Raw genomic sequence first — 24,232 nt, 5'->3', positions numbered from 1 at the left:
ACCAGGAGTTTGTTTCAGGACGCCGTCTCAAATGTTGACGCTACGTCAAAGAAAGGAGACGAAGAAGAAGAGCAGAAGAAACACAGGAGGACTCCCATCGGGAGGAAGATCTACGAGTTCTACACGGCCCCGTTTACCAAGTTCTGGTTCAACACGGTGTGTTAAAAAAATCATCTGTGATCAGTTTGATCTGATGAGATTAATCGGGTCCTAATATAATTTGTGTCTGTGTCAGATCTCTTACCTGGTGTACTTGGCGCTGTATAACTACATCATCCTGGTCAAGATGGAGCGATGGCCATCTCTGCAGGAGTGGATCGTCATCTCTTACATCATCACTCTGGGACTGGAGAAAGTCCGACAGGTGAGACACACCTGGAGTCAGTGAAGCAGAAGGTCACATGATGAGAAACATGTTAAACAGGTCTGATGTCGGTCTCTGTTGTCAGATCCTGATGTCTGAACCGGGGAAGCTGAAGCAGAAGATCAACGTGTGGCTGGAGGAATACTGGAACATCACCGACCTGGTGGCCATCTCCGTCTTCCTGCTCGGTCTACTGCTGCGGCTGCAGAATGAGCCCTCAATGGGCTACGGACGCGTCATCTACTGCGTCGACATCATCTTCTGGTACATCCGAGTTCTCGACATCTTCGGAGTCAACAAGTACCTGGGACCCTACGTCATGATGATCGGGAAAATGGTACGACCATGTATGGAACATGCACCAAGCTAGCTAATGCTAACATGCTATGTCATCACATGTTAGGTGTGTTTCCAGAACACCTGACAGTTCATCAGCCGCAAGCTAATGAGGCACCACAGTGTTTGACTTCAGTTTAGGCTCTGACCACAGTTGGCATCCACCAGAGACTCTGAGTCCCTCTGTCCTCCTCCACCTCCCTTGTCTTCCCTGAGTCACTAAACGCCCCAGAGACCCCTGACTTTGTGTTGAACCATCGCTGATGACAATCAAACTCAGGTCCATGAACAGTCTGTATCTGGTGTCTCCTCCAGATGATTGACATGTTGTACTTCGTGGTCATCATGCTGGTGGTGTTGATGAGTTTTGGGGTAGCTCGGCAGGCCATCCTCCACCCGGACGAGGAGCCAACATGGCGTCTGGCACGAAACATCTTCTACATGCCGTACTGGATGATCTACGGAGAGGTGTTTGCAGACTCCATAGACCGTAAGACTAGAGTTCATAGTAAGACTTCCAGTGAGACACCTGCTTTTCCTGACCCACTAAACCTCACCCATTAGAACTCACCCATTAAAACTCACCCATTAAAACTCACCCGATAGAACGCACCTAGTAGAACTCAACCATTATTAACTCACCCATTAGGATTCAACCGTTAGTACTCACCTGTTAGAACCCATCATTCTTCACCCTTTGAAATGTTTGCTTCTTATTGTGATTAACTCTTGTTGCTCCTCTCGTCACAGAGTGATTTAGAAAAGCTTTTGAATGAAAGAAAGGTTCATGAAGCAACTTTCTCTCCTGAATGGTTATTTTTTTTACAGTGTGTTTCTATAAAATGATCTTTTGATTAATTTATAAACAAATCTATATTATAATCAATAAAAAAGTCTTCTACAGGTGGAAATGTTCGTTTACTGTGAGAAATGAATCTGAATAATTTTGCTATAATGAATTAAACTTTATTCTTCATCTTTGCTGCTTTTTTGCAGATAATCTAAATAAATATCTGAGTTCTAGATATTAATGTAATTTATTGATGAATCTCTATCTGATCTTTACTCAGCTCAGAACGCTGAGAATTAAAGACATTAAGTTAATCTTTCTTTCCTCTCTGTTTTTAATGTTGGAATGTTTTTCTAACGTGAATCTTCGCTGACTCTTCATGTCGTTGTGTCTCTTTACCTTCGACTGACCGACAGTTTATGCGATGGAAATCAATCGTAAGTATCTCAGCTCCATATTTTCTTCCTTCTAGTTCAGATTTTTTTTGAATGTCATCACTTGATTTCTTACTGAGTGTGGGGATGTTTGTGTGTCAGCTCCGTGTGGAGACAATATGTATGATGAAGACGGGAAGAAGCTTCCTCCCTGTATCCCTGGAGCCTGGCTCACTCCCGCCATCATGGCCTGTTACCTGCTGGTCGCCAACATCCTGCTGGTCAACCTGCTCATTGCTGTGTTCAAGTCAGTGCTACAGCACGTCTCAGCTCAGGCTCAGTAGAGTCAGAAGTAACCTGAGGACAGACGATCAGAATCACAGGATGAAAATTCTCCTCTTCTTCTCCACAGCAACACGTTCTTTGAGGTGAAGTCCATCTCCAACCAGGTGTGGAAGTTCCAACGTTATCAGCTCATCATGACCTTCCACGACCGTCCTATCCTGCCCCCCCCCCTTATCGTCTTCCCCCACATCTACATTGTCCTCAAAAGGCTGTGCTGCCGCTGCAGACGGAGGCCAGAAGGAGATCAAGACGACCGCGAGAGACGACTCCGTAAGATCATCCTCGGCTCAAACTACGTTTCGGTAATGCCTGTTTAAAAACAAGCGATCACATTCTGTTTGTCCTCAGAGCTGGTGCTGAGTCCGGACGAGCTGAAGAGTCTGCACGAGTTCGAGGAGCAGTGTGTGGAAGAATACTTCAGAGAGAAAGATGACGAGAAACAGTCGTCCAACAACGAGAGGATCAGAGTCACATCTGAGAGGTCAGTCAGGAGGACGTCAGTCAGGATTACAAGAAAAAAACCCATAAATATTTGTCACGCCCTTTTTTAAACATCTGTTTCCTGATTTAATCTGTCAAAATCTCTGTTGCCCAGTTCAGAGGCATTTTGAGGTTTTATTTTGTCCACTTCACTGCTGCTCGGCTCTTAGAGGGCACATGTGTTGAGACATAATATGGTTTATTGCAAAAACTAAATCCAGACTAGGACTGTAGAAACGTGGTGTGTTGGTGGGTTAAGGGTGCCGGGAACAGTGACAGCAGCACTAACATGAGTCATGTGTCCTCAATCTCACCTCTGTTCAGGGTGGAGAACATGTTCATGAGGTTGGAGGAGGTGAATGAAAGGGAGCACTCGATGAAGGCCTCCCTGCAGACAGTGGACCTCCGCCTGGCTCAGCTGGAGGAGTTCTCCGGCCGGATGATGAATGCTCTGGAGAAGATGGCGGGCGTGGACCGGGCTGAGCTGACACGCTCACGCTCCAGAGGATCGTCAGTGTGCGAGCCATCCTCTCTGCTGCGACACGGCAGCATCAACAGCGCCGACGGTTACAGTCTGTACAGATACCAGCTGGAGCACGACGACAGGACATCTATGTCTGGAGACACGGAGGGAAACGACCGCAGACCCCAACTGAGTCCAGAGAGACGAGGAGGAAACACTGAGGGAGGAAACACAACAGGTAGAGGCCATGCATACAACAACAAGAGAGCGACTTCATGTTACATTAATCATCCCAATCAATATAATAATGTTTTCTACTTTCAAATAATCAGGTATCATATGTTCTAAAGAGGACTGATTCTGGTGGTTCTGATGGTTCTCAGTCATCCAGGTCCTGGTAAACCTAGGTGCTGTATCATAGGCAACTGGACGTGTTAGGGTTAGAGTTTCAGTTTGTTGAAGACGTTTCACCTCTCATCCAAGAGGTGTCTTCACTTCTGACTAACTGGAGGAGCTGCAGGCTTTACAGTCTGTGGGAGTGTCCTTACAGAGTCATTAAGGACACATGAGCTCTGAGTTTCAGAGTCTTTAGGGCCACTTGTGGGTCGTTGCTCAAACCTGCCTTTGTGTGGGTTGCTAAGACTAGGTGAGCCCAGGTGTGAATGGTTGTTAAGCTGTCTGGAGAGAGAACTCATTACAGCATTGCAGGTGGTGATGAGTGATGTCTTAGGCCACCTCCTCTGTAAGGACACTCTGTAAGGACACTCCCACACAATTTAAAAGCCAGCCAACTCCTCTCCAGTTAGTTAGAACTGAAGAAGCCTCTCGGATGAGAGCTAAAACGTCTTCAAGTAACTGAAAAGTCCAGTTGACTACGATACAGCGCCTAGAAAGAGGACTGTTGTTTTTAGATGACATGATTAATCTTCATTGACTGCTGCCAGTGTTGTTCAGGTACGGTGGCCCTGAAGTACAAATCACAACAGCAAATCAGAAAACACAACAACAAATCAAAAAACACAACAGCAAATCAGAAAACATGACATTAACCAAACTGGAAAAGGTAGGTAGGTTTGATTTTGACATTGGTGGGGACATGGCCAGTCACCCGCCACCGCGCGCCGCCAGGGGAGAAAAACTGTGTAATCACACTAATGACAGTCGAGGAGGCTAATGATGTCTGAACTTTACTTCAGTCATAGTGCATTACATTACATTATAGTGCAACCCACTGCATTAAACTTTGCATTATACATAAGTTAGCAACAGCTGTCTACAGCTGGACAAGTTTCCTTAGAAACAGACAGCATTATATAATGAACCACTCTATGACTGCATGTGAAAATATGCAGGCAGGCAACATCACATTTTTAAAGTTAATAATTACACATTTTATATTTTGTGTATAAACAAATGTACATTTTAATTACATTACAGTGTTATAGTCTATGTTGAGGTCTCACCTGTAACTCCACCTGGCCTCTCCCTGAACTAGGCCTACAACCAGGCAATTACCTACTGTACTTAAGCAGACAAACATATGCAGTAAAACATTTAGTATAGCACCATGTCAAATTTACCTGTAGCCCTGAATTTTCCCTACATGAGCTACAACCTGGCCGGGGCTCCTCTGTCACCTGATAAATAAAATATTGATGCTATGAACAGTGACACAGCACGACTCAAATCTCGAGGGAGATCAGTAGTATTCACTAGGCCTGCTCTTTATATTACAACTAGCTAACACTTAAAATGAAATGAACCGCCGTGTCCTTATTCAAGTCCACCTGCTGCTGTGACCCTGCCGCTCCACCCTGTCTGATAAAGGGGACGGCTGTGTCGCTTCTTCTGTCACCTGACAAAGTAACAAATCAATCACCATCAAGAGTGAGAAAACGGTTGGAGACAATGTTTTGCATTCATTAGCATTAGCCTATGAGGGGGGACTATTTTCCTCGGGTGACATACACTTTGTGAAACAGCTGCTAATGTCTTCCACCTTTCTTTTGCCCGACATCCTCGGACATGTGTGTCAAACTCGTCTCGTCAACACTGGCAAAGCCTCCAAGTGAAACAACTTGGACAGCCTACAGTCAGCTGAGCCAATCAAAAAACAGACCTGTCTCAAAGAAGTGTTTGGGAGGAGGTGCCGAAGTGCTGCTATTAAAGAATATTTTGATGCAGGACATGGATATGACGCAATACTGGATATGCTGTCGACAACTCACAGCGTAAACATGAGACTGCGTACGCTGAAGACGAGTGTAAAAGAAGCAGGGCTGCACAGAAGACGCAACAATTCACTGCAGTCGAGCCCGGTCAGCCCAGCCCCCGTGATGTTGTGGTGCCTGTATACAGTAGATGGTAATGCAGTCCAAGAACAGAATTCAAAATAACAGCACCGACCAATGAACACAATTTGCAAGTTCACATGAATTCATTTAATCAGTTAATTAGTTAATTAGTTAATTGATTGAGCATTTAAAGGTGGAATATGGAATATGAGCTGAATGCCGCCATCTAGTGTCTCAAGATCGTAGTCGCGACAACAAAAAGGTGATTGCAGCGGTCGGGTTGCCAGGTTTGGACAGGGCAGGAGGATTGAGCCGCCTCCGTTTCCTCTGTTTACTGGGTGTGGAGGTCGATGGGTCACGATCAGTATTCTCATATCAAGGATCAACGTGATATAATGAAAATAAGTATAGCAGAGGAGTTTGACCGACAGGTATCGTTAGCTAAGTTAGCAAGCGAGTTAGCTTACCGATCCAGGAGAAAGTTCGCCATTTCCGCGTGTGTTTTGATGCCGTGGAAATCCTTTACCTGAGTCCATCCAGCGTATGCTTCACCGATATTTACTCTGGTTTTTGCTCTTCTCCGGTCACTCAGCTGCTGGGACAGATAACGCACCGTGTCAGCCGAGCTGTGCCGAGCTGTGCCGAGGTTGCGATATTGGTAACCCACAATGCTGGCCGCTATTTGGCTGGTACGATGTAAACAGGAAGTCATTGTCGAACCCGTCAAAATTTCTTAAAGTACTTATTTCAGACTAAATATAATTTTTCAAGGAAACGCATTACTTTTAATCTGCGCCCCTCTAAACGCCCCGTGGATGTATTATTTTAGAAAAAATATAGCTTTTAATAAGCATATTACATATTCAACCTTTAAGGAATGAATTCATTGATTATTTACTTAATTCATTTTACCATCCTCATTCTGATCACAGTCGTCACTGGCGGCACTCATGCTTTGAAAACATGTACACCATTGTCCCTCCGGTTCTAAGGACGGACCAGTCCAATCAGCCCCAGCCTACCTACCTTTTCTGGTTTGGTTAGTGTCGTGTCTTTTCTCATTTGTTGTCATGTTTTCTGATTTGTGATTGTGATTTGCACTTCAGGGCCACCGTATTCAGGTGTGCAGACTGACTCCTGATTAATAATGGAGAGCAGCTTGAGTTATTTACAAAACAGTTTTGATCTTCAGTTCAACTTCAGAAGAAAAACCTATGGAGTTAGAATCATGCCAAAACCTCACACGCACACAAAACATGTTTTACTCACGCCCAACGATTCACAAAACTAATGATTTTGTTTTGCAAATAAGAAATGTACCTATCAAAGAAATACAACATGCTTCAGAAACAAATAAAGCATGTTTTACACATCAAGTACAAAAAAAATATCCTTCAATTACAAACTAAAATCTTTCAAGTACAAAAAACAATTCTACAAATATGAAAAAATAAACTGTCACGTGACTTTTGGCACTACTTTTCCGCCTTGCTGATCCACACACAAATGCCTTCATTTCCACACACAAATGTCTTCAGATCCACACACAAATGTCTTCAGATCCACACACAAATGTCTTCAGATCCACACACAAATGTCTTCAGATCCACACACACAAATGTCTTCAGATCCACACACAAATGTCTTCAGATCCACACACAAATGTCTTCAGATCCACACACAAATGTCTTCAGATCCACACACAAATGTTTTCAGATCCACACACAAATGTCTTCAGATCCACACACAAATGTCTTCAGATCCACACACAAATGTCTTCAGATCCACACACAAATGTCTTCAGATCCACACACAAATGTCTTCAGATCCACACACAAATGTCTTCATTTCCACACACAAATGTCTTCAGATCCACACACAAATGTCTTCATTTCCACACACAAATGTCTTCATTTCCACACACAAATGTCTTCATTTCCACACACAAATGTCTTCATTTCCACACACAAATGTCTTCATTTCCACACACAAATGTCTTCATTTCCACACACAAATGTCTTCAGATCCACACACAAATGCCAGTAAACTTTCTAACAAATGTCCTGTAATTCGCACTCCACAACAACAGGTGGCGCTGTTGAGACAATTTAAGGCCGGCAGGATGATTTTTTTTCCACCAAAATTTTTATTTTTCTATTTTATTCAAGGCCGCAACAGGATTTACCATAGACATACGTTGATGGCACCATCATATTGGAAGAGGCAGCTCCGCCCCGTGAACTGATACGAGTCAATGGAGTGAACTTTATAAAGCTCCTTCTACAAAGTGCTATAAGTTAATGTCTCTTATTTACACATTCACAGGCGTACGGATATATTCAGGAAACAGATAGGAAACAAAAACAACATCTGGAACGTTCTCTGATGATTATGAATGTAGTGACTGGTGGGGTACCGATTGTGGACGGCGAGCGCTGATGGCGCAAAGACTCATGGGAGTGAATTCTCAAGTGCTCATGAGACTGTTGTTGTTCGGATATGTTTCGTTTAGTTGTTTTCTGGACATCTTCTGGGTGTTGTTGTGTCCTGTTCTGAGGATGTGTAATATTGAATTGGCATTGACATAGATTTTGCAGTGTGCCACCATGACCGAGTATGATAGGGCGGGTGGTTACGTTCATCAAAGGTTGAAGAATATAGGATGAAAATGAACCTGCGGCCCTGAGTCACTGATGCATCAATGGCATGGGATATGTGTTGCATGTGTTGCATGTGTTACTGTGATGATACATGACAGTTCACAGGGCGGAGCTGCCTTCTCCAATATGATGGTGACTTCGCTGTAGGGTCCAGCGCTCAATGAGGTGTTTATGTGTCTATGTCTATGGTAAATCCTGTTGCCTTGAATAAAATAGAAAAAAAATAAAAATAAATTTGGGTGGAGAAAAATCGTCCTGCCGGCCTTAAATTGTCTCAACAGCGCCACCTGCTGTGGTGGAGTGCGAATTACAGGACATTTGTTAGAAAGTTTACTGGCATTTGTGTGTGGATCAGCATCACAGAAAAGTACTTTCGTACTGTTTTTTGTACTTGAAGGATATTTTTTTGTACTTGAGGAAATGTGTTTCTTTGTATGTGTAAAACATGCTGTATTAGTTTCTGAAGCATGATGTATTTGTTTGATAGGTACATTTCTTATTTGCAAACCACACTGAGTTTGTTTGTGAATCGTTGGGCGTGAGTTAAACACATTTTGTGTGTGTGTGAGGTTTTGCATCATTCTTTTTTATTTTTTTGGCATAGACACCTTTATTAAGCAGTAGACAGATAGGAAATATGGGAGAGAGAGAGAGGGGGAGGTGACATGCAGCAAAGGACCTCCGTCCAGAATCGAACCAGGGTCGGCTGCGTTGATGGCATGCGCTCTAACCACTCGACCACCTGCGCGCCCAGGTTTTGCATTATTCTAACTCCATAAAAAACCTCGTAAGTAATGACTTAAAAAAAAACTTTACTTTGACGTGGAAAGGCTCTCTAAACAACGTCCAGACTGGAGTTCTGAGGTTCTCCTGCTGGTTATGTTGGGGTACTGCACTCTGTCTGAACTCTGTGAACTCAGTACAGGTGCACCATGAACTGGCTTCTCGTCACTCTGCTGTCACTGGATCAAATCTCATTTGGTCAAAATTTCCAGGGACAACAGATGGAAAATAGCCTTCTGGCTAACTCTGGTGCAGTTACAGGAATGTTTAATTAATGTACTCTGTCCCTGTTAAATTAAACCAATAAATAAAATAAATTTAAATCATATATCGTGTTAGAAAAGGAATCTGTTCTGAAGGTGTGATTTGAGTGCGAACTTCCTGGTTGCAGGTGAGGTGAAGGAGTACGGCTCAACTCTGGAGGTGAGAGGACCGAAGGACAGGACTCAGTCTCTGTCCAATGTCGATATCCTCATCTCCCCCTGCGACCCCCCCCACACCGACCCCGCCTCTCCTCAGTCTGGCCCGACTGATGCCAGCGAGCAGAGACCAGCAGAGAAAACCCAGCTGGAGGCGGCGGCGTCCTTCCCTCTGGAGAGGTCAAAGGTCACACAGCGTTCACCCTCTCCGACCCTCAGCATCTCCCCCTCCTCCAACAAGAAGTCCATTAGCAGCGTCATCTGCAGCCCCACCCCCCAGGACCAGCAGGGGGCGCCCAGTCAGAATCCCCCTGCCTCCCAGCGGGTCTCCAGATCTCCCAGCATGCCTGGCTGCAGAGTCCTTCCCTCCTCTGTGGAGAGGAGTCAAGGTGATGAGACCAAACAGGAAGTAGAGGAGGGAACGTCCGGGCCATCGGGCGGCGAGCAGGTGGATGACACCGCAAACAGTCACCACGGTAACAAACGGGGGGGGGAGTCATCGGAGGAGGAGCTGCTGCTGGGAGAGGACAAGATGTACCCGACCCTGCGCTCCAAGAGTCTAAACACCAACCCGAGGAAGATGAGGACGAAGAAGGAGGGCGAGGAGACGCTTCGCTCCACCGGCAGCGTCAAAGACTTGGTGTCAGCGTTCAGCAGGTCTGCAGGGGGGCTGAGGTCCAGGACCAGGTCCAGAGACTCTGACTGCTGATCCTGGAGGACTGAGGAGACTCTGGACTGTCCACTCTGTGTTTCCCTTCAGGGATCAATAAAGCAGGTGATCAATATTCTTATAATAACAGTGTGATAGTTTCAGCTCATGGTTCAGGTCTCTGGTTGTCACAGTCAGAGATCGTGATCTCAAATCTTTTACGTGAGAGAAAAGATCAAAACCAGAATGCAAAGTTAGTCCTGCAGGCCTGAAGCTGATTAATATTCTTCTGATCGATCAACATGTCAACAAAGTGACTGTTGCACAACACAGAAGCATCGCAAAGAGATGAGATCAACCGTGTGGTTTCAGTTCTGCTCTGAGGTAGGAGGAGTTGTGGACAGGTCTGAGTCCAGTCGGGTCCGATGTTCTGTCCACGGCTGCAGGAGGTGACGAGTTCACTCCATTTCATATCAGAATGTTTAAACGTGTAAATATCAGTAACTTAATGACCACGTCAGGTTTCTGTGTGCTATGATGTGTTGACTGTGTGTGAATTAAATAACATATATTGATCACTTATGATGAACATTGTTAAAGGTTATTGATGAGCTGACTGTAATCTGATCCTGAACTCTCTGAGAACTTTGTAAAACGATATATGTTTGAATATAAAGCAGAGATGAAGTCTAAAAACTGAAAGTTTGTTGTTGTTTGAACAGAATTGATCATTAGAGATAAAATATATAACATGTATATTTCATAATTATTAACGTAGTTTGTCCTGTTATCACTTATTGTATTTTTATGTTTGATGATATTTAGTATAAATTATCTTTAATTAAAATCAATTTTAGATTAAACTGAGGAACTCTGATTCTCATCTTTGTTTGATTCAAAGTGCTGATCGATCAGATCGTAGGTGATCAATCAGAGATTATTGGCAGATTAAAGAGAATAAAATCTCCTGACAATAAAAGATGTAATCACAGATTGATTGATCGGTTTGTGTCCGTCTCTCCTTCACACCTTTTTTCATCATGAAAACAAAGAACAGAAACCACTTCTTGTTGTAATTCATTTATTAAAGTAACTGAAGTCCAGTTTCTGCCACAGCATCACCTCCAAACATGAAGACACAATCCAAGTTTATAAGCTTTAGAACATTAAACTGCAGAAGAACAACTCTTTTATATTAAACATAAGGAAATCCCATCATGCAGTATTATTTTCCTCCTAAGTTTCCAAAGACAGTAACAGTTAAAGTTGCTGTTGTTTGGTCCTGTAACGTTGCTTTGTGGGACATTTCTCTGTATTAGCTGAGTGAAGGTCCTGTGCAGTTATCAGATCCACACGCTCCCACTCTATTCTCCCAGATGCTGCCTCGCCTCTGACGCTACCTCTGACACCACCAGCACAGGTGGAGTTGACAGCACTGAGGAAGGCTGCAGGTGGAGCAGGTGAGCTGGTCACAGCCCTGATTTGGAGCAACTGACTGACCGACTGACTGAATCAGACAGATACAACTGAGGACAGGAAAGAAGAGCATCAGCTGAGACCGGTTTCCTCTCTCACTCCCACACACACACACACACACACACACACACACAAACAGAAGGGGGGCCATAGTTCAAGGTTTGGTCCAGATTAAGTGCTGTAAATGAGCTCTACTTCCAGCCTCGTTATTTCTCAGCCCTCATCTTGTTGTCATACGTTCCGGCGTTCTTGTAAGCGCCCACGTAGCCCGTTTTCTCCACCAGCTCCTCGCGGCCCTCACGTCCTCGGCCCTTGCCGCTCTCATCGAAGCGCTCCTTGTGTGAGCCAGTGTAACGAGACGCGTCCGTCAGCCGGTCCACCGCCCCCTTCTTCGCCACTTTCTGATGGACACAAAGAGGACAGGACATGCATGAGACATGACTCCACACAGGTGAGCTGTTCACAGGCACCTGACAGTGATTTCCTCTACAGGTTGAGAGCAGCAACTGCAGAAACACTGAGGCTGAGAGAAGATTCTGGTCAACTCAAAGACTCACAGCACTGAAGCATCAGGGCCCGAGGTGTCCGAGTGGACTCAGGCTGATGACACCACCCAAGAACAATGGAGAGAGTGAATTTCAGGGTAGTCGTATTCCTGCAGTACACCGACTGAGCTCAGGTTCATGACTCAGAGTCAAAGCTTCTATAATAAACAACTTCCTCAGCTGGTTGTTGGTTGTGTAGTTCACATGTATGCACACGATACTGTTACATACACCAAAGAAGAAGCAGCTCATAAACTCAGTGAAACACAGGAAGCTGATGGTGGTGCAGGGGGATGATGCTGAACATTACCAAACCTCCACCCTGTTGCTGATGTACAGCAGCAGCTGCAGGACTACGAGGAAACCTGGTCTTCACCTGACATGAGACACGTGTTGTCATGTGTGTTTCATGGATAGAGATCATTTCTGAAACAGAGCTAAAATGCTCATCTGGATGGCGTGTAGGAGTGGACTGATCCTGACTGCGTCTGTCTGACAGTGTTCAGGTGTGTTACAGGTTAACACCACGCTCACACGCTGGGAGATGATGATCGAGCTGCTTGTTTGTGTCGGTCACTGCTCATCCCTGCAAACACATGATGGAGGGAACTTAATCTCAGTGGGTATCTGTTGGTCTCACCGTCACTCCGGCGTTGTTCGGCTCTTTTCCTTCCACCAGTTTGAAGATGGAGTCCAGCGCCTCCTCTTTACTTTGACCTTTGAACCTCTTTGGAGCCAACTCCTCCAGAGCTCTGTGAAACTCCTCGTAGGTGACGACCCGCGACGTCTTCTGTCTGCAGGAACACAAACACATCAGGAAACACTAAAGAGTGAAACAGCTGCAGACACCCACTCTGTGGATCTTTTTGTTTTACTGTCAATCATGAAATGAAATATCACAGAGAATATTCCACTTACCACAATCGTTTATTTGATTTTGAGGATAATGATTTTACGTATTGTAAATGTTCTGTCTGAGTGTGAACCTGGGATGTTCATGATCAGTTCGTGATGTCTCAGTCTGTGTTCTGATCCGGACCGTCAGAGTCTCTGTGGACCGACTGCAGCACATTCAGGTCACCTGTTGTTCAGGTGTGCACACTGAGTCCTGATTAATGATGGAGAGCAGCTTGGGTCATTCCCTCCCAGCCAATCAGAGCGTGAGCACGGCCTCTGGTGAAGGCTGAAGACAGGTGATGAAGGACACACCTGAGTCACTCTGAGTCCTTCCTGACTCCCTGCACACTGAAGTCACCTGCTCACACTGGCACACTGAAGTTCTGCCCGTTTGGACCCTGTTCACATTTCTCTGCTGTCTGTTCTTCTTTCTCACTCAGGAAACTTTGACTTGACTTAATATTAAAGTCAGTTTCTTTAGTGAAGAGACATTAGTAAGTCAAGAGTTATTTCTATATTAGTATAGTATGTTTCGGTGGTTTGAACCGGTTCTCAGGCTCCAAACAGAATGTGACTCTGATGGAAGCGATGGAGGAGATCCACCATCTTCCTTCTTTGTAAAAACTGTTTATCTGAAGTTGAAGTCAGACGTCATCAGATGGATATAATCCACAGAGACGACCTTTTATATGCAGCAGTTATTCTTTTTGCTCTGATCTTTCATACAGAACTCATTTTGTACTGACGACTGACTTTTTAAAGGTCTGCTGCCTGACAGACTGAAGTCAGGGATCCAAAGTCTCACAGTGACCTCAGATGCACTGACAGACACACCAACACAGACACTTGAACTCACTTGACTTTGGAGAACACGATGTCCACGTCGGTGCCGGTCACGTTCTTGCCGTCGATGATCTTACAGTCTTTGCACAGTTTGGCCCAGTTCTTCCCGTTCAACTCCTTCCCCGTCGCCTTCGGGTCACCATGAAGGGCAAACTTCTTAAAAGACGTCAGGAGCTGCTCCACATCCGCGCTCTCCGCCATGATGGGAAAATATCTGAAAAGCAAAATCCAGCTGATGATGTGATGATCAGTCAGAACTCCCGGAACAAAAATCAGATCATGAGCTTCGTGTCATCCGGCAGCAGGTAGACTGTAGTATGAGGTTCACCTGTCGGGAGGAGAGGAACCTGCACAGTGACTTTAATACTGTGAGCGACTATTAACAGTGTCCACCTCATCACATTCTCAACGTGTTGAGCTTTTGAAGGTTTCTGCTCCGCCTGTTCAGCAGCACCGCCTGCAGCTCTGAACTGCTGCTGCTTCCTCCTCCACCTCTGAGACAACCTGACCAACCATATTTTCAATTCAGCCGACTTCATATTCAACCAGCCAATGGCGAACATTTATTGTGTACAGGCAACAGATAGCAACAGTGATCAAGCAGCAGTACGAGGAGCTGATCCTGTTTCAACTCGTCTAAAATATGAACCGTGAATGCAACAACTCACACGCAGCAGAAGATCAAAGACTTTTGTCCTCCGCCCAATCACGTTCAACGTGTGTGACCACGTCCTCTCATATATGGTGCATAAAAAAGTGGAGGATGCTCCAACATGGCTGCAGGAAATCATTGGTGACACATTCCACAGATAAGGATGTGGTGTCACCTGTCTGCAGACAGCTGGTCCTCTGAAGCTGTGAAGACTAACTGAAGGTGAACACACTCAAAACCACATCAACCAACATGGATCCCCTTCCTGTTCCAGCTCAGGAGCTGCTGGTCCAGATCCAAACAGAACCAGACAGTGAAGACAGTCCATTGAGGAATCCTGTCACTCTACTGTTTAGAGCCTACAGAGCAGCTGACAGGTAGACATGTAGACCTCAGCTGGGTGACCTGAGCTCCAGCTGCCCCTCCCCCTCCTCACACAGATGTGTCCTCCGTTAAAAACTTGATGAAGTGTCAAAACCTCAGTCTGTCCACACGGGACGCTACCTGTCCTGACTGAAGTCAAACGTGGGCTGTGTGTGTTTCTGTTCCTGACCGACGTCTATGAAACAGGACTGAGACACGCCGAGACCTAACCCGAACACTCTTATTGTGAAAGGTGTCGTCACTTTGTTTCCTGCAGTTAACTCTTCACACTGACCGTCTCTGAAATTTCACCTGCAGCACTGAGAACACACTGTTCATCAGTCCTGTGCTCATCTGTCCTCCTGGATTATTCAAATATAATTTCACTCCTAAAAACATCAGATGAACACACACACACACACACACACACACACACACACACACACACACACACACACACACACACACACACACACACTTACAGAGTGTCCTGCAGTCTTACCTGTCTGTCCTTCTCTGTCCCGTGTCTGTCTCCTCTTCCTCTTCACCTCCGTCTCTGTTCTGCCTCTCGTCCTCGGTGCTGCAGCTCTGAGCTGCTGCAGGCTTGTTATCCTCTGTTTATCCCGTCGCCATGGTTACATCATGTCCCACATCAGGGGAGGGCAATAAAAAAGAGGAGGGGGGCGGGGCAGAGACAGGGGTCAGAGGTCACATGGATCATTACACAGTGTGACCGGCGGATACATGAAATCAATAAATCAATAAATCATCAGAATATTACATTTTATAGTGTGTGTGCGTGTGTGCATGTGTTTGAGTGTGCGTGTGCAGCAGGAGAAGAAGGAGGTGCAGGAGGTGCAGGAGGTGCAGCAGGCGAAGGAGGTGCAGGAGGTGCAGGAGGTGCAGGAGGTGCAGCAGGAGGAGGAGGAGGAGCAGGAGGTGCAGGAGGTGCAGGAGGTGCAGGAGGAGGAGGTGCAGGAGGAGCAGGAGGTGCAGGAGGAGCAGGAGGTGCAGGAGGAGGAGGAGGTGCAGGAGGAGGAGGCAGGAGGAGCAGGAGGTGCAGGAGGAGGAGGAGCAGGAGGGGGAGGTGCAGGAGGTGCAGGAGGAGGAGGAGGTGCAGGAGGAGGAGGAGGTGCAGGAGGAGAAGGAGGAGGAGGAGCAGGAGGAGGAGGAGGTGCAGGAGGAGGAGGAGGTGCAGAAGGAGGAGGAGGAGGAGGAGCAGGAGGAGGAGGAGGTGCAGGAGGAGCAGGAGGAGGAGCAGGAGGTGCAGGAGGTGCAGGAGGCGAAGGAGGTGCAGGAGGTGCAGGAGGAGGAGGAGGAGAAGGAGGAGGAGGAGCAGGAGGAGGAGGAGGAGGAGGAGGTGCAGAAGAGGCAGGAGGAGCAGGAGGAGGAGGAGGAGGAGCAGGAGGAGGAGGTGCAAGAGGTGCAGGAGGTGCAGCAGGCGAAGGTGGTGCAGGAGGAGAAGGAGGAGCAGGAGGGGGAGGTGCAGGAGGAGCAGGAGGAGCAGGAGGAGCAGTGAGGAGGAGGAGGAGGAGGGGGGAGGTGCAGGAGGAGGAGGAGCAGGAGGAGGAGGAGGAGGGGGAGGTGCAGGAGGAGCAGGAGGAGCAGGAGGAGCAGGAGGAGCAGGAGGAGCAGGAGGAGGAGGAGGTGCAGGAGGAGCAGGAGGAGGTGCAGGAGGAGCAGGAGGAGGTGCAGGAGGAGCAGGAGGAGCAGGAGGAGGTGCAGGAGGAGCAGGAGGAGCAGGAGGAGGAGGTGCAAGAGGTGCAGGAGGTGCAGCAGGCGAAGGTGGTGCAGGAGGAGAAGGAGGAGCAGGAGGGGGAGGTGCAGGAGGTGCAGGAGGAGCAGGAGGAGCAGGAGGAGCAGGAGGAGGAGGAGGAGGGGGAGGTGCAGGAGGAGCAGGAGGAGGAGGAGGAGGGGGAGGTGCAGGAGGAGCAGGAGGAGGAGGAGGAGCAGGAGGAGCAGGAGGAGGTGCAGGAGGAGCAGGAGGAGGTGCAGGAGGAGGAGGAGGAGCAGGAGGAGGAGGAGGTGCAGGAGGAGCAGGAGGAGCAGGAGGAGGAGGAGGAGGTGCAGGAGGAGCAGGAGGAGGTGCAGGAGGAGCAGGAGGAGGTGCAGGAGGAGCAGGAGGAGCAGGAGGTGTCTTCTTGTAAATTCAGCATTAAATGAAAGCATGACATCATGTTTGTATGAAGTCAGTTTGCAGCAGCCTGAATGTTTCTGTGTCCAAACAGCAGCGAATTGTCTCGATGTCTTTTTGTCTCTAATGTCAACAGCACAGAGACCAGAACCAGCACAGAGACCAGAACCAGCACAGAGACCAAGACCAGCACTAGATAACAGTGTGACCCAGCAGCTGTTTGAACACTGGGTGCTGATCCGTTCTCTTCCTGGTGTCCCAGTTTAAATTAGACACCTAGCACACTGTTGTCATGACAACACAAACACAAACAATGACATGTGTCACAGTGTGACGAGGAGACAGGAAGTGTCTGTGAACAGGAAGATGGAAGGAGACAGGAGACAGGCAGCGTGGTGTGACTGTCAGCTGATCCCACATCAGTTTAATCCTGCAGTCAGACTTTGATTGAAGTCAGATAAACTCAAATCTCAGAGGACACAACAGGATGTGACCTCATGTCCTTGGTCATGTCAGCAGGAAGCAGCTGTCAGTGGGAGGACTTCAGGATGACATCATCAGGGTGGGACGGTCTCCAGAGACCAGAATGACCTCATGTCATCATGTCTGTCAGGACGCCAGTGAGCTGCAGCTCAGCTGCTTTTATTGATTTGATGGAAGAAACATGAACAAATAAAATCCTTGAGTTCAGGATGTTCTCGGCCTGTTTCCAGGAAATAGCCACAGCCTCCATGTTAGTGATCATGTTCACTGGTGCCACCTGCTCAGACCAACACAGAGGATCACACACTGTGAGACTCCGTGATGGCTTCGGTCTGAAGAGTGAAGACAGCAGAGGACGGGAATAAAGTCTCCGTGTACAGAGGTGGACTGCAAATGCTCCCACCTCTGTACGGACCTGCTGCCAGGACCACCAGTCTGCACGGAGCCCATCTAGAACCAGAACTTCCATTCAACAGGGTCACACACAGTCAGTCTGAGCCTGATGGTGCTATAACAGGCAAACTACAGTGTGTGTGCGTGTGTGTGTGCGTGTGTGTGTGTGTGTGTGTGTGTGCGTGCGTGTGTGTGTGCGTGCGTGTGTGCGTGCGTGCGTGCGTGCGTGTGTGTGTGTGTGTGCGTGTGTGTGACCTGCTTCTCATTGCCGCCCCTCTTTGATTGACGCTGTTATGATGTTGTCGTGGCTCGTTGCCGGGGCAACCTCCCCCCAAATCGCAGAGGGATGATGACATACACACACACACACACACACACACACACACACACACACACACACACACAGATGTTATCTTGCGCCTGATAATAAATCTGCTGTATTATTTTAATGAGACCTCACATGATGCAGAGCAGCTCATGTTCTGATCAGGACTGTTAGAGTTTGTTGTGCCTGTTGTTCAGGTGTGCAGGATGACTCCTGAGAGCAGCTTGGGTCATTCCCTCACAGCCAATCAGAGTGTGAGGACGGCCTCTCATGAGGGCTAAAGACAGGTGATGAAGGACACACCTGAGTCCCTGCAGCAGGTGAGACTGTCAGGACTCAACACAGCTGGTGTCGTCTGTGTTAGAAGATAAATCCAGATCCAGTTATTACAACATACACACAAATGTCATGAATTCTATATGTGGCTCAGCAACAGCGGGAAGGATCAAACTACCAGAAACTGATCAGGTGTTGTTGTTTATTGATAAACGGGTCAAATCTGCTGACGTCTTCAGCCAAACACCTGGAATGTGACCGGACAGACTGCAAGTGAAGACCAAGACTCTGACAGGAACAGTCCAACATTCAGTGAAATACATTAGCTTGATGCTAAACTCATTAGCTCCACTTAGCATAAACACTGGGAACAGGGAATCCACCTGCCTGGTGCCCGGCTGTTACGGCCAGGGCCTAGGGGAAACCCTGGTGCAACAAGAAATTGAGACTCCCCTCTTCCTGTTCCCCAAACACCACCAGCAGCGAACGTTTTAACAAAGTTTTATTCAAAACAAACACATTTTCAACAAGCATGCTGGCAGTCGGGGTCCACAGGAACTGGGCAGAGCCTGCCTTTAAACTCTTATTGTCAGGCAGGAACCAATCAGCTCCCAGGGCAACCTGCAACCACTCAAACACACCTGCACCCAATCACACACACACACACACACTCTCACTCAGGTAAAAAGAGGGTTAAAAGACAGAAAAACATAAGACCTCTAGGGTCGTAACACCTCCCCCCTTAAAACTGAACATTTCTCCCCTAAAGAAATGTTCAAGTTAATGCAGTCAGGTTTTGAGCAATCATATATCTGTTCCCCCTTAAAACCAATCTACATAAAAACACTTCTGCACAGGACCAAAATCAAGTCTGTGGGTGCCACCCCCACAAACAAAATGGCCACCACCATGAGGAGAGAACACAAAAAGCAAATGCACCAACTGTGGTAACAGACACACACACCAAAACAGCAACAAGTGCCCAACACAACAGTGGAGTGCAACAGCCACCACACAAAAGGCATCACTGTGTAGTCAACAGTCCAGTCCTAAGCTAAGCTAAGCTAAGCTAAGCTAACTGGCTGCTAGTTGTAAACCTGGATCAGTTTTACTAGCACAGAGTGAAGCAGCTCCGCCTTAAATATGAACCGCTGTGTAATTCACACAGAACTGGTGTGTTTCCAACATGTTTCAGGTGTCCTGCTGACTCTTTATAATCATATGGATGCTGTTATAATGTGTAGTGATTGAGATCCTGACCCACCAAACATCCTGGAAAGTGACAATGTTACGTTTTTCACTGTAAGTCAGAGGTCCCCAACCGGTACCGGTCCGTGGGTTGTTTGGTACCGGGCAACAGACAAAGAATAACTACGGATTCTCTTTCAATAACATTTGAATGTTCCTCTTGTTGCGCTTGACACGTACCTGTTTCAGTCAGAATCAGAATTTCCTTTATTTCTCCTGCAAATGAGAAAATGTGGTACCTCTCCTTCACACGACTGGACCTGCGATGGTCCAAGTGTGTGAAGTGGTTGTTGTTGTTTTTGGAAAGGAAGCAGTCCGTATTTCTTATTGTATGTACTTTTGCCTGTCAAATGAATAACAACATTTATAAAACAAAAAAAGAAAGAAAGAAAAAGGAGAGCCTTTATGTCAGGATTAATCCAGGGTTTGCTGTGTGAAAAACACCGTACAGTCCTGGTGGGTACAGTGTTATCCACACACAAGGACACAGGATTGTTCAGTGAATCTCCACAGGAGGAATTCAACAGAAACAAAAAAAGGATTAGAAGACTACCGGATTAGGCGCGCAGGTGGTCGAGTGGTTGGAGCGCATGCCATAAAACGCAGCCGACCCCGGTTCGATTCTGGCCGGAGGTCCTTTGCTGCATGTCACCTCTCCCATGTTTCCTCTCTGTCTACTGCTAATAAAGGTGTCTATGCCACAAAAAATCTTTAAAAAAAAGAAGACTACCGGATTAGTAATCCGGTAGTCTTCTTTTTTTTAAAGATTTTTTGATCCATGATCCAGTTGTGGAACAGGCTGGGTGAGCTTTGCGTGGTTCCTTTTTTTTCACTGAGACTTACGGCGGCTCGCCACATTTCCACCTGTCAAAGGTAGTTTTATTTGATACTTTTCTTTAAGGACTAATTCTTTCACGGACACTTTACGTTTCCATTTTTGGGTTATTGTGGGTCTTTTGGCCAAATGTTTGTTTGGTGTGTGCGTCCGGGTCAGACTTAATTTAATTTACTTTCTGTTAATACATAGAGATAAGTCAAACCTTCAGTGTGTTCTCGTTTCTTTACAATTTATTATAACATTAGAATAGGTGTAAGGGAGAGATTTGCTGTTTACTTTTACTCTTCCCTTTCCTCTTACTGCTGTCTGCCGCTGCATTGAAAACCATCCAGGCGCCACCATCCCTGCTGTAAACAATAGGGCTGCGTACAGGCGCCACGGACACGGCGGAAAACGGTGAAAAAAGCAGTATTACGACCAGAGCGAAAAAATCAAGTCTGGTCTCCATACTGCCTGGAGAGAGAGCTCCAAAGAGAAGTCATTAAAAAACAGTTAAAAAGTACAAAAATAAATATAAAAAGAGGAAAAGCTCAAAAGTAAGCGAGCGCTGCTGTAACAGGCTGCCACTCAGGCGCCAGCGACTTGCCCGGTATACCCAAAAAAAGCCCTCAAGCTAGCTGAAATTAGAGGAAAACAAACGTCTTCAGAGAGCTACTTTGCTTAGAAAAAGTGGACAACCGCTGGAGACTGCAAATGGCGGTGGCTTTAAAGTATGTTACTGTGGTAAGTTACGGAGTAGACTGGAGAAAGGCGCACACTTCAGGTGTTTATGCACATTGAGTTGACATGTTCGTTGTACGATTATATTTCATTCCCCGTAATCAAGACCGACATGCCCTCCGGTGTGGGCCGCCGGCTTATCCATTCACACTGGTTCGGTTCGCCAATGCTGCACCCCTGATTCTACCTCCAGAGGCGGATCAGCGCCACTGTGAAATTTCACCTCTTGCCGCCTCTGAGACTTTCAAACAGAGGAGGAGGCGGAGAATTGTTGCAGGATCCCTGAATCCACAGTGCAGCGAGGACGAGGAGTTCACTAACCGCTCCTTCAACACGACAAACCCTGAGCTCACCTGCACAATCTGCTTCTTCTGGAAGTTGTTCATTTTATTTGTTTGTGGTTTAGTGCAAATAAATAAATAAAAAAATAAAATCAAAAACCCCTTGAGCTGCAGCCAGGGGGCGCTACACAAACAACAGATGATGGAGGCAGCTGATTGGCTAAAAGTGAAATTGACAAAAATGGAACTTTATTAAAAATAAAAAAATCAATAAATAAAAATAAACAAGTTTAATGATGACATCACAGTAAGTTTTACTTAATTAAATGTTTTTAATTAATTGGTTTAATAATATGTTTCACTGTAAACTTCAATCACATGATTATTAATGTAATTTTTGTATGGATTGAATATTAACAAACGGATTGATTTTTATGGTATGGATGGAGTATTGGTCCTTTAAGGTCCGCCGATGTGACCGTGACAGAACAGAACCTGCACTGCTGAGCATTAGCATTAGCTTTAGCATGACTGTGATTTAGCAGCATATTCAAGGTTACTGCTGCTGCTGCAAAGATGTGAAGTGATGGAACAGAAAGGAAGTGATGTCAGCACTCCACCCCTCTGGCCCCGAGTTACCATGGAGACCAGCAGGACGCAGAAGAGGACATGTTAACTGGGAAACATAAAAACAACTGGGAGTGTCTCCACAGGAATACCAGCAGAGACACAAACACTGAAGACTTTCAGTGAAGTCTGCAGGTCCAAATTCATTCAGGTGGAGATAGACGGACAGACTGACGCTCACCTTTGGCATTTAAATTAAAAAGTCATCTTCATAACCAATAAATTATCACAGATACAAAACAACTTAAAGTTCAGTAAAATGAACGTTGTGCAGGTGATCGCAGAAGATAAGAGGAGTCTGCTCAGGTTACACCTCCTTCCAGGAGGCTACACCTGAGATCAGTGATGCCCGAGATGCTGGTCTGGACCCGGGCCTAGAGCTGGTCAGCCTCCTGCCCAGACTGAGGTCTCCATCCCGGGGCTCCGGTGCCTCTCTGCTGGCCCGGCTGACGAACACGGTCGGAGGATGGGCGGAGGCCATCTCAAACCTCAGCTCCGCAGTACTCTTATTTGTGCGGGAGGAGGAGGCCTTCCTCTTAGTCCTGGGCTGGGGGGAGGGCGGAGGGAAGGCAGGAATGACTCTGTGTGAAGACGTGGAGGCGTCTCCCACAGCAGCAGAGGACGAAGAGCCCAGTTTGGCCAACACGACCGGGATCTCCTCCAGAGACTCTGCAGAGTCAGAGTGGTACTCAGCCGGAGGGGCCGCTGCCTGGACAGCTGGGGCCAGGGGGGGCAGGGAGGACCTCAGAGGGAATGCTGGGAAGGGAAGCCGCTGACCCAGAGACACCGTGGACACATTGCTGGGATCTGCAGGAGGACAAAACACAGACAGAGTCAGGAGGAGTAAAAAATAAAGTGGCTCTGAGCTCATGAACCTCTGAGAGAAGCTGCAGCACAGAAGCGATATGGCCTGAAAATGGAATCTCTCGATTTACGATTTAAATCGATTTTGTTTCGATTCAGCAAACTTCAAATGACAAAGAAATTATTATAAGCATTGCTTTAATTTTAATGCTCTTTTTGCCCTGCCATTGTAAAAAGTGCCTCCTTTTGAAAACAATGTGTCCCTTCTTTTTTTTAAAAAAACATATATTTATTGTTTTTTGTGTTTATACAACAACATCCAACAACTGGAACAACCTGAACATATGGCAGTAGTGAAAACAGTAATAGATTACAGCGTACATTCCCAACAACAAATTCAATATTTCCTATTATCTCATTTCCCCACCGCCTCCTCTATATCTTCACTCTTCAACAGTTCCAGAAATATCTTCCAAATGTTATAAAATTCAGATTTCTTTCCTTACAAGATAAAGAACAGTCATCTGGAGAAATGCCTAAAATACATAACTTGGGCATAAAGGTTCAGGGGAAGTTGTGATCTGAGAGATATAATTTAACACTGAGCTCCAAAGTTTTTCAATCTCTTCACAATTCCATAAACAGTGATATAATGTCCCCCAGTGATTGTTACACTTATAACATAAATCAAGTATATTAGGGGGAGATATATGTTCGCATTATCCAATTAAATTGTATCATTCTCAATCGGGTGTTGATGGTTTGAGTGTGTGTCTTTAAACATATTGTACTCCATTCAATGAGTGAAATATCTTCTTGTAAGTCTCGTGTCCACTCCTGTCTCTTACTATCAGAGTTTTTCTTATGGTTTTCAACCAACATGTTATAAAACCGGGAGACCAGTCTTTTACCACACAGCTTTGTCACATGTGTTTCTGAGATGGAGAGTGGAGGTTGTTGCAATGAATTGTTTAAGTGTGCCAGAATAAAGCTTCTAAGTTGTAGATACTTAAAGAAGTGTTTCTGCAGTATATCAAACTTTGCTTTTAACTCATTGAATGACTTGGATTGTAATTCTCATTTACATCCTGTAGTTTCACTATGCTCTCGTTCAACCATGCTTTAAAACCTATGTCGTTCTTTGCCGAGGGGAAGTGATCATTACTCCAGATTGGGGAGAAACAGGACATCCCTGGGGGGTCACCTCAAATGTTTTGTACCACGTGCCAAACAACAATAGTGTTTTTTACAAAAGGATTAGTATTACTTTTCCTTAATGTTTTAAAAGATGCTGAGTGTAGATAGCTACTCAATGCCAAACCTTTTGAGGACAGTTTTTCATTTTCTAACAGGGGCATGAAAACAACTTT

General features: G+C 46.2%; 3 protein-coding genes across 3 annotated transcripts in view; 1 reads left to right on the top strand and 2 right to left on the bottom strand.

Moving 5' to 3' along the window:
* The window catches only part of LOC115579770 (transient receptor potential cation channel subfamily M member 1), a 30,943-nt gene extending 19,989 nt beyond the window's left edge, over nt 1–10,954 (top strand). The window contains exons 19-28 of the mRNA XM_030413437.1: nt 19–156; nt 236–364; nt 450–701; nt 1,016–1,190; nt 1,907–1,927; nt 2,027–2,171; nt 2,277–2,479; nt 2,558–2,690; nt 3,014–3,390; nt 9,281–10,954. Coding sequence (XP_030269297.1) covers nt 19–156; nt 236–364; nt 450–701; nt 1,016–1,190; nt 1,907–1,927; nt 2,027–2,171; nt 2,277–2,479; nt 2,558–2,690; nt 3,014–3,390; nt 9,281–10,017 — 2,310 coding nt within the window. The 3' untranslated portion in view covers nt 10,018–10,954. The remainder of the gene's footprint in view (nt 1–18; nt 157–235; nt 365–449; nt 702–1,015; nt 1,191–1,906; nt 1,928–2,026; nt 2,172–2,276; nt 2,480–2,557; nt 2,691–3,013; nt 3,391–9,280) is intronic.
* A 67-nt stretch (nt 10,955–11,021) lies between these two features.
* tppp3 (tubulin polymerization-promoting protein family member 3) lies at nt 11,022–15,330 on the bottom strand. The gene is made up of 4 exons (XM_030413493.1): nt 15,236–15,330; nt 13,732–13,932; nt 12,619–12,772; nt 11,022–11,834 (listed from the first exon to the last, which is right to left on the bottom strand). Exons 2-4 carry the CDS (start codon nt 13,917–13,919, stop codon nt 11,640–11,642), a joined length of 537 nt encoding a protein of 178 aa, XP_030269353.1. The 5' UTR covers nt 13,920–13,932; nt 15,236–15,330; the 3' UTR covers nt 11,022–11,639.
* A 6,328-nt stretch (nt 15,331–21,658) lies between these two features.
* Nucleotides 21,659–24,232, bottom strand: part of zdhhc1 (zDHHC palmitoyltransferase 1) — an 11,880-nt gene continuing 9,306 nt past the window's right edge. The window contains exon 8 of the mRNA XM_030413264.1: nt 21,659–22,989. Coding sequence (XP_030269124.1) covers nt 22,366–22,989 — 624 coding nt within the window. The 3' untranslated portion in view covers nt 21,659–22,365. The remainder of the gene's footprint in view (nt 22,990–24,232) is intronic.

This window comes from Sparus aurata, chromosome 4 (genome assembly GCF_900880675.1).
Source record: "Sparus aurata chromosome 4, fSpaAur1.1, whole genome shotgun sequence".
NCBI classification, from domain to species: Eukaryota; Metazoa; Chordata; class Actinopteri; order Spariformes; family Sparidae; genus Sparus; species Sparus aurata.
Note: the sequence above shows the minus strand (reverse complement) of the source record. Positions and strands in the feature narration are given on the sequence as shown.

Bases quoted from the DNA above. Each gene is read 5' to 3' on its own strand.
- tppp3 (XM_030413493.1), bottom strand. From the start codon at position 13,919: ATGGCGGAGAGCGCGGATGTGGAGCAGCTCCTGACGTCTTTTAAGAAG. The intron at 12,773-13,731 runs GTGAGTTCAAGT...GTGTTCCTGCAG, and splicing joins ATCGTGTTCTCCAAAGTCAA to ACAGAAGACGTCGCGGGTCG. The intron at 11,835-12,618 runs GTGAGACCAACA...TGTGTCCATCAG, and splicing joins CGAACAACGCCGGAGTGACG to AAAGTGGCGAAGAAGGGGGC.